Source organism: Moschus berezovskii, chromosome 8, assembly GCF_049115385.1.
Source record: "Moschus berezovskii isolate FMDL1 chromosome 8, NW_MosBer_1.0, whole genome shotgun sequence".
NCBI classification, from domain to species: domain Eukaryota; kingdom Metazoa; phylum Chordata; class Mammalia; order Artiodactyla; family Moschidae; genus Moschus; species Moschus berezovskii.
Genome location: NC_142467.1, coordinates 88,093,075 through 88,109,834, shown reverse-complemented (window position 1 = coordinate 88,109,834; position 16,760 = coordinate 88,093,075). Strand labels below are relative to the sequence as shown.

Here is a 16,760-nt window from a genome sequence, read left to right as displayed (position 1 = left end):
GAATTCCCCCAAGATATATAGTCGCTGAGGGAGACTGGACAGAATGAGGATAAAAACTAAAAGCAATATTGCTTAAAACCAATTGCCTTGAGGGTCTACACACATTCTGCAGATGCTCTGAGGCGGCCTGGTGGGATCTAATTTTAGGTATACAGCATCAAATATCTTCACAAAGCACAAAGGCACATGTAAGATGTGGGTTTGTCTTGCCACCATCTCGGGGAACATCATTTATCCAGATTGAAGAGGAGGAGGGCAACAAATAGGACAAGGGCAAAGACTCTAGCATTTTATTGTGCTCTTGTCTGTAATTAGGCTTCAAATATGGCATAAATTAGCATCCTAATGATTTTCATTGTTCTTGAAACTTTCTAATAAAAACAAAATGGACATATTGTCTAAGTGGTAAGTATTATTTTGTAATTAAACTATCTTGTAAATTCCTGGTCTTAAATTTTAGGGGTAGGTAAAATTACCTGAATTCTTAAAAATTGCGGATAGGCGTAAGCTGGTAAAAATGTAATAACTTGCTCATAAACTTTTTCCAAGTCTAAAGACTTGTTTGGTTTTAGACTAATAGAAGCCATTCCTGCTTTTCCTTCATAACCTGAAAGAAAAGTTTGTAATAGAGTTAGTTTTACAAGCAGTAGGTGAATTTTTGTAAAAATCCTGTTCATTATACACTGTTACAAATATACACATTACATCTATTGCAGTAATAACAAGGCAACAGTAGCCTTTCCTTGAGCTTATGATTTACTCTCTAGAAATGATTTAGGAAAGAGAAAGTGCAGAATCTATGTTTAATTACCTACACTACAAAAATGAAATAGGTGGAATAGAAAACACCATAAATTACCCATAATTTGTATGCCATTGCTATTAATATGAAATATTAAGATGAAACATTTTAAAGACAAATATATTTTTTTAATGTCACATTAAGTATCAATGAAAAAAATAAGAAACTAGAGACTGATATTTCCATGACTAAATCCACAGATCACTTACTGCTTAACACCCCATTTTTTTCCCCAGGGGTTCAGAATCTCTTGTAGCATTTCCCCAGGACCCAGAGACTATTAAACAGACTTTTTCTTTGCTGCCCTATCCAAACATCCCCACCATCAGTATCCCCTGCACATGCAAACATCAGTTGGAAAATACTGTCATTTGTTAAAAAAAAAAAACAAAAAACCACACACAAAAACATGGTGAAGGGGAATAGCTATACTGTGATTTCAAGTTGGTTACTTCTCTTTGCCATTTTCGCCAACATGAGACAATACTCATATACATATTTATAAAGATGAGGCCAAACAGCTTTTAAAATGATTTCTGAAAAAGATTCAACTTAACTACAAGTCAATGTTATTAAACATTTAAATTAGAACATGTTCCTGTTTAGTGGTATGTATAAACTCTAGTCATCTCATCATTACACATAGTGGTATGTATAAATTCTAATCATTTTTCTCACCATCAAGAGAAAAATAATAGGCCATTGAAAAGCTGAAACTATTTCTAGCACTAAATAACTTGACCACAGTTTTCAAAAGCTCTGCTTAAAAATACACACATGCATTAAAACACAATTGGTACCATTTCCCAGGTGTGACTGTGAAGTTTGCTAGCTTGGGGTTAAGACATCACTTTGCCAAGCCAAAACTGAGATGTCTTAATATGTGAAAAATGAAATGTTCAATTAGCAAGAGTGTTGCAAATGAAAGAAAAATTTCATTTCATTCTAAGAATCCCTCCTAAATCTGAAATCAATTCATACCTGGCACAATCACACCATAGACATTTGCTTCCTGTATGAAATCCAGCATTCCAATAATATCACCAACCTCTGTGGTTGCTACATTTTCTCCTTTCCACCTAAACAAAAAACAAGTTCCAGTTAGTACACCTATATGTTAAGAATGAAGAACCAGTTTTAAGTTTTAGTGCCCTGCATTTGGCTCTGTGCAGGCACCTAATTACCAAAAATAATGGCAGTTTTCAAAATGAAAGACATTTCTAAGGAAGAACTTTGTAAGTCAACAAAATCAGTATCTGTTTCCAGTTAAAATTACTTCATCTGTTGTCTTATTGGTATAAATTGCTTACTGTAAAGTGTTTTTTTCAAATGTCATAAAAATAACTACAAATCTCTCTGCTTTATAATATATTGATAATAACAGTTAAGTATAAAACATTCTCTAGATATAATGATAGAAAACCTGAAAAGAAAGTTATAGCTGTCTTTCAGTTTATTGCGCCTCTTTAATTTCTAGGGATTAACTTCTTTGGCTCTTTTAATGCATATGAATGAATATTTTTTTTAAATGATTTTGCATAAGGTGCCCTTCTAACATGACACAAAGAAGGTGAGGAAAAAGGATGTTTCTGGACTGTCTATAATCTGGTCCTCCACTGTTCTATAGTCATTGATTAGAAAGCAAAATAAATTCATAAGCCTAAGATAAAGAATTAAAAAAACATATAAGAAAAGTCAGTTTTACTATTTCTCTATTTTTGCCACAAAGTCAAAAATTAGACAGTATTAGTTTTTCTATTTTAACCATACAATTTAGACTTCACATCAGTCTGCCTGTATCATATTCTTAAAAAAAAAAGAAGTCACTGATTTGGACCCAAGGAAAGTTATGATCAACCTTGATAATATATTAAAAAGCAGAGACATTACTTTGCCAACAAAGTCCGTCTAGTCAAGGCTATGGTTTTTCCCGTGGTCATGTATGGATGTGAGAGTTGGACTGTGAAGAAAGCTGATCGCCGAAGAATTGATGCTTTTGAACTGTGGTGTTGGAGAAGACTCTTGAGAGTCCCTTGTACCGCAAGGAGATCCAACCAGTCCATTCTAAGGGAGATCGATCCTGGGTGTTCATTGGAAGGACTGATGCTAAAGCTGAAACTGCAATACTTTGGCCACCTCATGCGACGAGCTGACTCACTGGAAAAGACTCTGATGCTGGGAAGGGTTGGGGGCGGGAGGAGATGGGGACGACCGAGAATGAGATGGCTGGATGGCATCACCGACTCTGTGGACATGAGTTTGAGTGAACTCCGGGAGTTGGAGATGGACAGGGAGGCCTGGCGTGCTGTGATTCATGGGGTCGCGGAGAGTCGGACACGACTGAGCGACTAAACTGAACTGAATTGAACTGACCCAAGTGATTCATTAAGATAATTATAAAAATGACATCAAAATGTAACTTATGTTTCAATCTAGAAACAGATGGGCAGTGAATTTTTAAATGGGGAGCCATTACTGAGATAAAAGCACTCTGTGCCCTGAAGGGAGAGAGCAGGTGTGTGTATAATGTTTCCACAGAGCCTCCCTCAGAGCAGTATTCACAATCGAAAAACAAGCTTTGCAACCAATGCTATTCCATACCTGAAAGTGTCTCCAATCCGGTCCCAAAAATAAAGGAAATTATCCTGGTCTTGGACCATTAAATCTCCTGTGTTAAAGTAAACATCTCCTTTCTTAAAAACATCACAAAGCAATTTCTTTTCTGTCTGCTTCTTATTCCCAGCATAGCCAAAGAAGGGATTCTTTTCACTCACTTGAGAAATGAGAAGTCCGGGTTCCCCTGAGAGAGAGGCATTTTCAGTGATTTGATTAAAACTATTATTACACACACTATGTGTGGACCTTGTTACATCTGACCAATACATCCAGTGCAGCTTATCCTTCTTTCCTCTGAACTTATTTTTATTATACTTGACATCAATTACTCTGGGTGCCTAAGTCTAGCATACCCTTTTACAGACTGCTGCTGCTGCTAAGTCACTTCAGTCGTGTCCGACTCTGTGCGACCCCATGGACGGCAGCCCACTAGGCTCCACCATCCCTGGGATTCTCCAGGCAAGAACACTGGAGTGGGTTGCCATTTCCTTCTCCAACGTGTGAAAGTGAAAAGTGAAAGTGAAGTTGCTCAGTCTTGTCCGACTAGTAGCGACCCCATGGACTGTAGCCCACCAGGCTCCTCTGTCCATGGGATTTTCTAGGCAAGAGTACTGGAGTGGCTTGCCATTGCCTTCTCCGTTTACCAAAGTATAAATAACTCTGGGAAAGTTAACAAAAAGGAAATAGAAGGTAAAAAAAGTAATTTTAAATTTATTTTACATCCTGAGTGGATACACTAATGGCTATGTTTTGGATTTCATAGATTCTAACACCAATAATAATGGCCATAATATAAATAACAACTAAATAAGATTATGATGGTGGCAATATTTATTTATTGGGCACTTACTGTGGAGCAAGTCCCATGAGAAATGCAACTGTCATTACTTTTTCAGAGAGATTCTTTGAAGTTGATCAATATAATCCCTATTTCATAGGGAAGGTGCTAGGGCCCAAAAGAGTGAAGTATATTAGTAAAGTTCAGCAGATAGAAAGGAAGGGGCCTAGAACTCAAATTCAAGTCTCTATGATCTTTCTGTATAATATTAGATTTGATTTAATTAATATGTTATTAAAAGTGTAAGAAAATGTTTATTCCTCTGGAAATCCTCAATAGATAGGAGATAAGCCATGAATTTTTTTTGGCTTTACTTATATTTAGACACATTATCTAAAATAATTTTTAATCAGGTATATTCAAATTAATCAAGATAATGCTCAGCAGTCAGCAAGGTAAAAAACTACTTCTAATAGTAGAAGACAAAGGGGACCAGCAATCACTTCCCCAGAAGATTTCAAGGCCAATGACTTATTTTGGCCACTGTGAAGACAGTTAACATCTATGTAATGAGTCTGATGAGGCTATATTCCAGCAAACTCTAAAGCAGTTTCTGTTATTTTAACACTCTTTCCACTCTTACTGCTCCCACTCCTTCTGGACATTGAGGGTTCCCAGGGCACACAAGCCATTTGCCAAAACTCGCCTGCCCTGCTTCAGCAGAGACCCCTCTCTGTCACTGTCATCACCAATACCATCATCATCATCACTGCCATTGTTACACTTTAGGAGCACTTTCTGGGTACCAGTCACTATTCTGAGCACTTTACATATGTATTCCATCTCAGTCTCATCTTCTGATGGACTATTGAGTCAGGCCCTCTTATTATCTTCATTTTACAGGTGAAGAAATTGAGGGGAAAAAAATAGCTCAGTTGGTAAAGAATCCTTCTGCAACGCAGGAGACCCCGGTTCGATTCTGGGTTGGGAAGATCCGCTGGAGAAGGGATAGGCTATCCTCTCCAGTATTCTTGGGTTTCCCTTGTGGTTCAGCTGGCAAAAAATCCACCGGCAATGCAGGAGACCTGGGTTCTATCCCTGGGTTGGGACGATCCCCTGGAGAAGGGAAAGGCTACCCACTCCATTCTGGCCTGGAGAATTCCACAGACTGTAAAGTCCATGCAGTCACAAAGAGTCGGGTACGACTGAGAAACTTTTACTTTCACTTTCATCTGACTCCAAAGGTTCTCCTCCCTTGCTTATTCCATCAATCTACATTTCCTATATACATTTCAGAATTTTCTAAGCCTCTTATATTTTCCTTAAAATTTATATTCTTTCTTTTTCTTCTTCAGGACACAGGTGATAGTTCCTTACCTGACAAATTAATTATTGCAAATGCTAAGAAGGTTAGAGTGTATTCTTATCTTTCCCTCTTAGGAATAATTTATGAAAGACACAATGATTTTGTTTTGGAGGCGCAACATTGCGTGGCATGTGGGATCTTGGTTCCCCAACTAGGGAGCAATCAAACCCATGCCTCACTGCAGTCAAAGCACAGAGAAAGATACAATGCTTTAATGGGAAAAAAACTGAGCGATCCTCTTCGAGAATTGCAAAATTATAAAGTAGATATTTGGGGACAATCTGCTTTTGAAAAACCCTGAGATTTCATAAGCAGTTTGGGGATCCAAGTTCCAATATCACATTACGGTAAATATAATAAATATAACACACTAGAAAAGTGGAGATAAACAAAGGTCTTTTCAATCTCCTTAGAAATGACTTTTCCCTTAGACACTGTCTTTGGAGTTTAATTAGAAAAAAACACTTGATAAATGCTCTTAGGCTTGAAATTCAGAGGACTGGACTATTTGCTTTTTCATAGATAAGGCTCATCTTTTTGTCCAATCTTTCAGGTAGTGTGGGGCAGAGGGGAGGCGGGGAACAGGTCTATGAACTTTGTCTCCATATTTGAAGTCATCTTCTGAAATGCAGTTGAAACATTATAAGGCAGTAAAAAGTAACTTTGGCCTGATTTTCTCAGACTGGATCTCAAACCAATTTTAAGGGTACATCTCTACATTAAATTTTCTACCTTGATTATATGCAGCTGCTTATTAATTGGGGCACTTGCTTTGATTAAAATTTTTCTAACCCAAAACCATAAGAAAGACTAGCTTGGAGAAGGAGGAGCTGGATGACGAAGAGAAAGGGAGGGAGGTAACAAGCTACATGCCAGGCCTTCCATGGGGCTCTGCAAACATCATCTCATTTAGCTGTCAACAGCAACCTAATGAAAAAATATTGTCACTGCTACCCCACATATAAAGAAAATGAGACTTTGATGAGTTAAGTGATTTGCCCAAAGCTGGACAGTTTCTATGTGTGAGAGCCCAGATTTAAATCCAAGTCTGTCTCACTTTCCTCTGTACATAGAATCATAAACTGCCATTCATTTTTATATCTTGATGACATAGGACATTAGACATATGCCACTGTAGGAGTGGTGGATTAAGAAAACTTTAAGCCCAACAGTAACCACTTGGAACTTTTTGTAATTACCATCTGAGTGACACACATGGGGCCTCTAACTTTTAACAATTAAACCATTCTACTTGCACTAAAAATCCAAATACATCAGAAATAACCACTCTTTCTTTTCTAAATTCAGTAACTAAAGAGAAATTCAGAAACTTTACCTGAAAAGGCATCTTCAAATACAATAATCTTACCTTTTTTCACATCACTGCACCAGCCCTGCTCATCTCTAACGGGTTCATCTTTCTGAGAATCATACTTTATCAAGTGAAAATTGAAAAAAAGCTGCAAAAGCAAAATTAAAAACAAAATTTAGTAACTTATTTGTGTAGCAACATCCACTGGTAGGAGATTTAAAGTTCAGTCAGTTGAAACACTGTTTGTTTCAATTGACTGAACTTTAAACCCTGATGCTGGGAAAGATTGAAAACACAAGAAAGGGATGCCAGAGGACGAGATGGTGCAATGGCATCACTGACTCAATGAACATGAGTTTGAGCAAGCTCCAGGAGATAGTGAAAGACAGGGAAGCCTGGCGTGCTGCCATCCATGGGATGACAAAGAGTCGGTCATTACTGAGTGACTGGACAACAACAAGAACAATTGAAATACAGAATTAGAATGTGGATTTACTAAAAACAAGTAAGCTTTCTTGGTAAAAAAATTAAATGAATATTTCAGAATCAAAACTGAAGTTGTTAGTAACCAGCACTCCTGTACTGGGATTCACTTTCACTTTTTATGTTGCATATTACCTTAGAAAAGTTTTACTAGTTTTAATCTTGAATGAATACCAGGAAGCAATCTGTGTACTATATCACATACTTTGTTAACTACAGTTAAGAGGACCATTTTCTTGCCTTATCTTTTTGCAATCTTTCAAAACATCCTTCGAAATGGAAATTTTAATAGAACTAAAATGTAAACTGGGAAGATACCCTGGAGAAGGAAATGGCAACTCACTCTAGTATTCTTGCCTGGAAAATCCCATGGACAGAGGAGCCTGGCAGGCTGTATAGTCCATAGGGTTGCAAAAAGAGTCGGATACAACTTAGTGACTAAAAAACAACAAAATAGATAGTATGGGAATGCGAGGATTTTGCTGTATATTTTAACTTATCATCCTCTGAGAAGGGATGAGATGCCTTAAAAGTACTGTTGTTGTCATTTACCTAGACATTTTCCCCAGTCTTTCACCTTAATGTCTTTAAACTAACCCTCAGCACTTTTGCACACTATTGTGTAAGATGGGAACTTTTTGGAACACACTTATCACATCAGGAAACAAGCTAGTTGGACATCTCTCCTTGACTCTCCATATTTCCTTCTCCTCTGGTCCTGTAACATTCATATTGCCATATCATACAGATTCACAGAACCTCAAAATCTGACCCTGGGAGAGAACTGCAGGTTGGTTCAATCCAATTCCCTCATATCATACGTAAGAAAATTGAGGTTTTCCCGATCAGTTAAAAAAGCAATCTTATTAAACTGAACCAGCACATAGTAAACTAAAACGAAGGTAATAAAGTAAAAAAAAAAAAATGATTAGGAAGGACAAATAAAAGAGAGCAAGAGAGAAGGAGGAGGAGCATGAGGAAGAGGAGAGAAACGAACAAACATAGAACAAAGGAGAAAAGATGGATACAGATCAGTGAGTTAAATGTAATAATGCTATTTGCTATCAAAGACTAAACACCGCTGCCTCTGGATAATCAACATGTGACCACAATCACAATTCAAATGAGCTAATGAATTTCAATTAAATACAAATGAGAGCAACTAATAGTAACTGAGTACTTACTGTTTTCCAGTCACTGTGCTAAGAGCTTTTAGTTTAATCATTAAACACACTATGAGGTAGAAGTTAATATTATCCTATTTTAAGATGGGGACCAAAGAAAGAGACAGCAAAGCAAAATATATTGTTACTCTAGACATAAAGATTCTTGTTAGAATGCAAGCTTGCATCTTGTTGGTTTTCATCTTTAATTGGCATAACAAGAGACTGGCCACTTCCTAATAACTGGTAAGAAGAAAGATTCCAGAAACTCCAGAATTGCATTTGTCATTTTGGCCAAACAAGAACAGAACTCTGTTTATTACCCATCTTTCTCTCCCCTGTTTTACCTGTTTTAGCATGCTTTGTATCTTGAAAAATTTGCCCGGCAACTGGTAATATATCAGCTTTAACTTTATTTCTTTGAGATTAATTTGGCAACCGCATGCATGAGTAAGATTCATTCTGCATCAAATCACTGTCAGTGCACTCCTTATTGGATACAGGGGAACTGATGGTCAGAAATCAAGTAATTTTATAATACAAATGAAATTTAAACATAGCAGAGCATCTTCTAGAAGTAGCCTGGATCAGAGTATTAAATCTCGGCTATAAAGATTTCTGTGTTTGTTTGTTTTTTTCTTTACCTTCAAGAGGTCCCACAAGGTTATAAAAATGGTTGTGTTATAACAACACAAATAAAAAGTAGATGCCACATTTTCATATCTCCTGAATGTATACATACAGGTGTAGGTATAGGAAGAGGTATGCATGTCTAGAACACAGCTGCAGGGGGTCTCACTTGTAACAGTCTAGGCAAATGGGTCCCCAGAACTGGGTGGCACTCACTTGTGTGGCTGTGAACACTGGCCTTTAGAGTTCCCACACCTGTATGCTTCTGCATGTTCAAATTTGTAAATTTAGAAGTTGGAAAGGGAACACAAAAATTATTTCCTCTATTAATACTTGAGTATACTTTGAATCCAGAGAAAGTGACTTGTCAAAGTCAGAAAGTCATGTAGTGGCAGAGCTAGAATTAAGCCCTAGGTACAGTGATTCCAATTTGGGATGTTTGGCCTCAACATTATACCACATTGCCTAAACCTGTACATCAGAAGCTCATTGATCCTGCTGCTGCTGCTGCTAAGTTGCTTCAGTTGTGTTGGACTCTGTGCGACCCCATAGACGGCAGCCCACCAGGCTCCCCCATCCCTGGGATTCTCCAGGCAAGAATACTGGAGTGAGCCGCCATTTCCCTCTCCAATGCATGAAAGTGAAAGTGAAGTCGCTCAGTTGTGTCTGACTCCTAGTGACCCCATGGACTGCAACCTACCAGGCTCCTCTGTCCATGGGATTTTCCAGGCAAGAGTACTGGAGTGGGTTGCCATTTCCTTCTCCATCATTTATCCTACACACACACAAATATAAACTTCTCATCTGTTATAAATATATATTTATATATAGTAACATGTAATATTATATAAAGTTGAGCCATTATGAATACATATTTCTAGGTGCAACAGCATAGTTCTGATTGGTTCACAGAATTATATTTAAAAAATAGTCATTTGGGAGGGAGGGTCCCAAGACAGTGGAGGAATAGGATGGGGAGTTCACTTTCTCCCCCACAAATTCATCAAAAGATCATTTGAATGCTGAGCAACTTCCACAAAACAACTTCTGAATGCTGGCGGAGGACACCAGGCACCCAGAAAGGCAGCCCATTCTCTTCGAAAGGAGGAAGGACAAAATATAAAAGACAAAAGACAGACATAAGAGTTAGGGATGGAGACCCGACCTAGGGAGGGAATCATGAAGGAGAAGTTTCCAAGCAGTAGGAAACGCTCTCACAGGCGGGTCTGTGGGGAGTTTTGGAATCTCAGAGGGCAACATAACTGGGAGGAAAAAAAAAAAGCCCACAGAATAGGTACCTAACCGCAACTCCCAGCAGAGCAGTAGTCCAGACGCTCACATCTGCCGCCAGTAAGCAGGGGCTGGACAGGGAGGCGTGGGTGGCATTATCAGTTCTGAGGGTAAGGACCAGGCCTGAATGCCCTAAGGACAATCTGAGGGAGCTAATGTGAAATAGCAGCCCAAACTGTGGGATTGCCAGAGAGGGGGAAAAAAAAGAGAGAGAGAACTTGACCTGAAAAAGGCTCTAACTCGCAGCCTGGCCTGCTCACAAACAAAGAAACACCAAAGGAGAGCAAGCCGGCTGCGTACAGGCCCCTCCCCCCGCCGGAGGAGGAGAGGCAGGCGAGCTACACTCAGAGTCTGAAGGCAAGGGGCTGCTCCAATCTCAGCTCCAGAGATCAGCATCCTCCACCAAACTGTGAGCAGGCTCTCAGTTGCTAACCATGTCTTCCTGGGATCTTAGATGGTTGACATCTGCCAGAAGGGTCGCAGCCTGATATCAGCTCCCCAGAGGAGATACATGGCACACCTGAGATGATGCTCTCGCAGCACACTCGGGAAACCAAGCGGCCAGGACCGCGGAGGTGATTAAAATGCACAGCCTACCTGGGATAGTGCGCTCACCAAGCACCTGGTCACCTCAGACCAGGGAAGGGCACAAAGTGCATGCCCAACTGAGTCTGTGCCCTTGCAGAGAACCTGAGAACCTGAACCTGAGCGGCTCTGACCTGGGAAGTGCGTGAAATGCAGGTCCCACTGTGGACAGTGCCCTGCAGAACACCCTGGAGCCTGATCAGTGTAGACGTGGAAAGCATACGCCACTGTGAGCTGGGGCAAACCCAGTGTGGTCCATACACTGTGAGCACTCCCCACATATGCCAGTGATATTTGTTTGCAGTGTTCCTCCCTCCCCACAACACAACTGAACAAGTGAGCCTAAATAAGTGACCACCCTCGCCCCCTCAGACACCGGAAATTAGACACCAAAGAGATTTGCAAGAAGAGGAAGCCAAAATAAAGAAGAGGGAACCACTCTGGAAGTGACAGGTGCAACAGATTAAAATCCTGCAGTTAACATTGATTAAGCATTGGAGGGGGCCTATAGACCTTAAGAACAAGTACAAGCTGGAACATGGAACTATCTGAACTGACCCCACACTGCCCACAACAGCTCCAAAGAATTCCTAGATATATTTTTACTATTACCACTTTAAAATTTTTTTTTAATTTAAGTTCTTTATTATTTCTTTAATTTTCATTTTTATAACCTACTATTACCTTGCAAAAAAAAGACCCTATTTTTAAAGCAAATTTCACATGTATATATTTTATAATTTTTGTGATTGATTTTGTTTTGTATTTTTAATATTGTATTCTTGAGAGTCTAAACTCTACTCTAGATTTTTAATCTTTACTTTTTGGTATTTGTTACCAATTTTGTACCTTTAAGAATCCAATCTTCAGTACCCATTTTCACTTAGGGGTGTGATTATTGGCTTGATTGCCCTCTCCCCTTTTGACTCACCTTTTCTCCCCCAGATCACCTCTATCTCCTCCCTCCCTTCTCTTCTCTACTTAACTCTGTGAATCTCTCCGGGTGTTCCAGGCTGTGGAGAACACTTAGGGAACTGATTACTGGCTAGATTGCTTTCTTCACTTTGGAGTCCCCCTTGTCTCCTCCTGGTCCTCCATGAATCTCTGGGTGTCCCTCACTGTGGAGAATAGAATTGTTTCACCATTAACCTAGATGTTTTGTCATCTGTGTTGTATGGGTGGAGAAGTCTTGAAGTACTATAAGAATAAGACTGAAAGCCAGAGGCAGGAGTCTTAAAATTTTAAAACATCAGAGAACTCCTGATTCCAGGGAATATTAATAGACAAGAGCTCATCCAAAAGCCTCCATACCTAGACTGAAACCAAGCTCCACCAAAGAGCCAACAAGTTCCAGAGCAAGATATACACGCTAATTCTCCAGCAAAGCAGGAACGCAGCTCCAAGCATTAAAAGACAGGCTGCCCAAAGCCATACCAAACCCAGACACCCAAAAACTCACTACTGGACACTTCATTGCACTCCAGAGAGAAGAGATCCAGCTCCACCCATCAGAAAACAGATGAAAGCTCCCCTAACCAGGAAACCTTGAGAAGCCACTAGTCCAACCTCACCCAAAGGGAGCAGGTTTCACAGTAAAGAGGAACCACAAACTTCCAACCTACAGAAAGGCCACCCCAAACACAGCAATCTAAACAAAATAAAAAGGCAGAGAAATATTCATCAGAGAAAGGAATATGATAAATGCCCACCAAACCAAACCAAAGAGGAGGAGAAAGGGAGTCTACCTGAAAAAGAATTCAGAATAATGATAGTAAAGATGATCCAATATCTTGAAAACAAAATGGAGTTACAGATAAATAGATTAGAGACAAGGATTGAGAAGATGAAGGAAAGTTATGACCAACCTTGATAGTATATTAAAAAGCAGAGACATTACTTTGCCAACAAAGGTCCATCTAGTCAAGGCTATGGTTTTTCCCGTGGTCATGTATGGATGTGAGAGTTGGACTGTGAAGAAAGCTGATCGCCGAAGAATTGATGCTTTTGAACTGTGGTGTTGGAGAAGACTCTTGAGAGTCCCTTGGACTGCAAGGAGATCCAACCAGTCCATTCTAAAAGAGATCAGTCCTGGGTGTTCATTGGAAGTACTGATGCTAAAGCTGAAACTGCAATACTTTGGCCACCTCATGCGACGAGTTGACTCACTGGAAAAGACTCTGATGCTGGGAAAGGTTGGGGGCGGGAGGAGAAGGGGACGACAGAGAATGAGATGGCTGGATGGCATCACCGACTCTGTGGACATGAGTTTGAGTGAACTCCGGGAGTTGGTGATGGACAGGGAGGCCTGGCATGCTGTGATTCATGGGGTCGTGGAGAGTCAGACACGACTGAGCGACTGAACTGAACTGAACTGAAGAAATGTTTAACAAGGATTTAGAAGAAATAATGAAGAGTCAATCAATAATGAATAATGCAATAAATGGTATAAAAAGTCCTCTGGAGGGAACCAAAAGTAGAATAACTGAGGCAGAAGATAGGATAAGTGAGGTGGAAGGCAGAAAGGTGGAAATAAATAAAGCAGAGAGGAAAAAAGAAAAAAGAATGAAAAGAAATAAGGACAACCTCAGAGACCTCTGGAACAATGTTAAACACCCCAATATTCAAATCATAGGAGTCCCAGAAGAAGAAGATAAAAAGAAAGGGCATGAGAAAATATTTGAAGTGATAATAGTTGAAAACTTCCTTAAAATTTATTTTCAACTATTATCTCATCAAGTATTTTCTCTAAAATAGGGGCTTCCCTCAAAGATCAGTTGGTAAAGAATCTGCCTGCAATGCAGGAGAACCTGGTTCAATTCCTGGGTTAGGAAGATCTGCTGGAGAAGGGATAGGCTACCCACTCCAGTATTCCTGGGCTTCCCTGGTGGCTCAGCTGGTAAAGAATCTGCCTGCAATGCGGGAGACCTGGGTTTGATCCCTGGGTTGGGAAGATCCCCTGGAGAAGGGAAAGGCTACCCACTCCAATATTCTGGTCTGGAGAATTCCATGGACTATACAGTCCATGGGGTCGCAAGGAGTTGGACACAACTGAGTGACTTTCACTTTTATTTCATTTCACTTTCCCTAAATTGGGCAAGAAAATAGCCACCCAAGCACAAGAAACCCCGAGAGTCCCAAACAGGAAAGCCCAAGAAGAAACACCCCAAGACACATATTAATCAAACTAATGAATATCGAACACAAAGAGCAAATATTAAAAGCAGCAAGGGGAAAGCAACAAACAACCCACAAAGGGATCCCCATAAGGATAACAGCTGATCTTTCAATAGAAAGTCTTCAGGCCAGAAGGGAATGTCAGGACATACTTAAAGTGATGGAAGAGAAAAACTTACAACCCACATTATTATACCAGCAAGGATCTTATTCAAATATGAAGGAGAAATCAAAAGCTTTCAGTTCAGTTCAGTTCAGTCGCTCAGTCGTGTCCGACTATCCGCGACCCCATGAATCACAGCACGCCAGGCCTCCCTGTCCATCACCAACTCCTGGAGTTCACTCAAACTCATGTCCACAGAATCGGTGATGCCATCCAGCCATCTCATTCTCTGTCGTCCCCTTCTCCTCCCGCCCCCAACATTTCCCAGCATCAGAGTCTTTTCCAGTGAGTCAACTCATCGCATGAGGTGGCCAAAGTATTGGAGTTTCAGCTTTAGCATCAGTCCTTCCAATGAACACCCAGGATGCAAAAGCTGAGAGAAGTCAGCACCACCAAACCAGCTCTTCAACAAATGCTAAATGATCTTCTCTAGATGGGAAACACAAACAAGGTTTATAAACTCGAACCCAAAACAACAAAGTAAATGGCAATGGGATCATCAGTTCAGTTCAGTCACTCAGTCGTGTCCGACTATCCGTGACCCCATGAATCACAGCACGCCAGGCCTCCCTGTCCATCACCAACTCCCAGAGTTCACTCAAACTCATGTCCACAGAGTCGGTGATGCCATCCAGCCATCTCATTCTCTGTCGTCCCCTTCTCCTCCCGCCCCCAACCTTTCCCAGTATCAGTGTCTTTTCCAGTGAGTCAACTCGTCGCATGAGGTGGCCAAAGTATTGCAGTTTCAGCTTCAGTATCAGTCCTTCCAATGAACACCCAGGATCAATCTCCCTTAGAATGAACTGGTTAGATCTCCTTGCGGTACAAGGGACTCTCAAGAGTCTTCTCCAACACCACAGTTCAAAAGCATCAGTTCTTCAGCGATCAGCTTTCTTCACAGTCCAACTCTCACATCCATACATGACCACAGGAAAAACCATAGCCTTGACTAGACGGACCTTGGTTGGCAAAGTAATGTCTCTGCTTTTTAATATACTATCTAGGTTGGTCATAACTTTCCTTCCAAGGAGTAAGCGTCTTTTAATTTCATGGCTGCAATCAGCATCTGCAGTGATTTTGGAGCCCCAAAAAATAAAGTCTGACACTGTTTCCACTGTTTTTCCATTTATTTCCCATGAAGTGATGGGACCAGATGCCATGATCTTTGTTTTCTGAATGTTGAGCTTCAAGCCAACCCTTTCACTCTCCTCAAGAGGCTTTTGAGTTCCTCTTCACTTTCTGCCATAAGGGTAGTGTCATCTGCATATCTGAGATTATTGATATTTCTCCCAGCAATCTTGATTCCAGCTTGTGCTTCTTCCAGCCCAGCATTCCTCATGATGTACTCTGCATATAAGTTAAATAAGCAAGGTGACAATATACAGCCTTGACGTACTCCTTTTCCTATTTGGAACCAGTCTGTTGTTCCATGTACAGTTCTGACTGTTGCTTCCTGACCTGCATACAGGTTTCTCAAGAGGCAGGTCAGGTGTTCTGGTATTCCAATCTCTTTCAGAATGTTCCACAGTTTATTGTGATCCACACAGTCAAAGGCTTTAGCATAATCAATGAAGCAGAAATAGATGCTCTTCTGGAACTCTCTTGCTTTCTCCATGATCCAGCGGATGTTGGCAATCTGATCTCTGTTGCCTCTGCCTTTTCTAAAACCTGCTTGAACATCTGGGAGTTCACGGTTCACATATTGCTGAAGCCTGGCTTGGAGAATTTTGAGCATAACTTTACTAGCGTGTGAGATGACTGCAATTGTGCGGTAGTTTGAACATTCTTTGGCATTCCCTTTCTTTGGGATTGGAATGAAGACTGACCTTTTCCAGTCCTATGGCCACTGCTGAGTTTTCCAAATTTGCTGGCATATTGAGTGCAGCACTTTCACAGCATCAACTTTCAAGATTTGAAATAGCTCAACTGGAATTCCATCACCTCCACTAGCTTTGTTCGTCGTGATGCTTTCTAAGGCCCACTTGACTTCACATTCCAAGATGTCTGGCTCTAGGTCAGTGATCACATTATCGTGACTATCTTGGTCGTGAAGATCTTTTTTGTACAGTTCTTCTGTGTATTCTTGCCACCTCTTCTTAATATCTTCTGCTTCTGTTAGGTCCATACAATTTCTGTCCTTTATCGAGCCCATCTTTGCATGAAATGTTCCCTTGGAATCTCTAATTTTCTTGAAGAGATCTCTTGTTTCTCCTATTCTGTTGTTTTCTTCTATTTCTTTGCATTGATCATTGAAGAAGGCTTTCTTATCTCTCCTTGCTATTCTTTGGAACTCTGCATTCAGATGCTTATATCTTTCCTTTTCTCCTTTGCTTTTCACTTCTCTTCTCTTCACAGCTATTTGTAAGGCCTCCTCAGACAGCCATTTTGCTTTTTTGCA

The 16,760-nt window shown here is 40.3% G+C and overlaps 1 protein-coding gene across 1 annotated transcript in view; it reads right to left on the bottom strand.

Annotated features, from left to right (window-relative positions):
- The window catches only part of SLC27A6 (solute carrier family 27 member 6), an 87,260-nt gene that overhangs the window by 6,828 nt on the left and 63,672 nt on the right, over positions 1-16,760 (bottom strand). Inside the window, exons 6-9 of the mRNA XM_055430666.2 lie at positions 6,932-7,022; positions 3,404-3,602; positions 1,784-1,881; positions 477-607 (exon numbers count right to left, since the gene is read on the bottom strand). Of these exons, the coding sequence (XP_055286641.2) occupies positions 477-607; positions 1,784-1,881; positions 3,404-3,602; positions 6,932-7,022 (519 nt within the window). The remainder of the gene's footprint in view (positions 1-476; positions 608-1,783; positions 1,882-3,403; positions 3,603-6,931; positions 7,023-16,760) is intronic.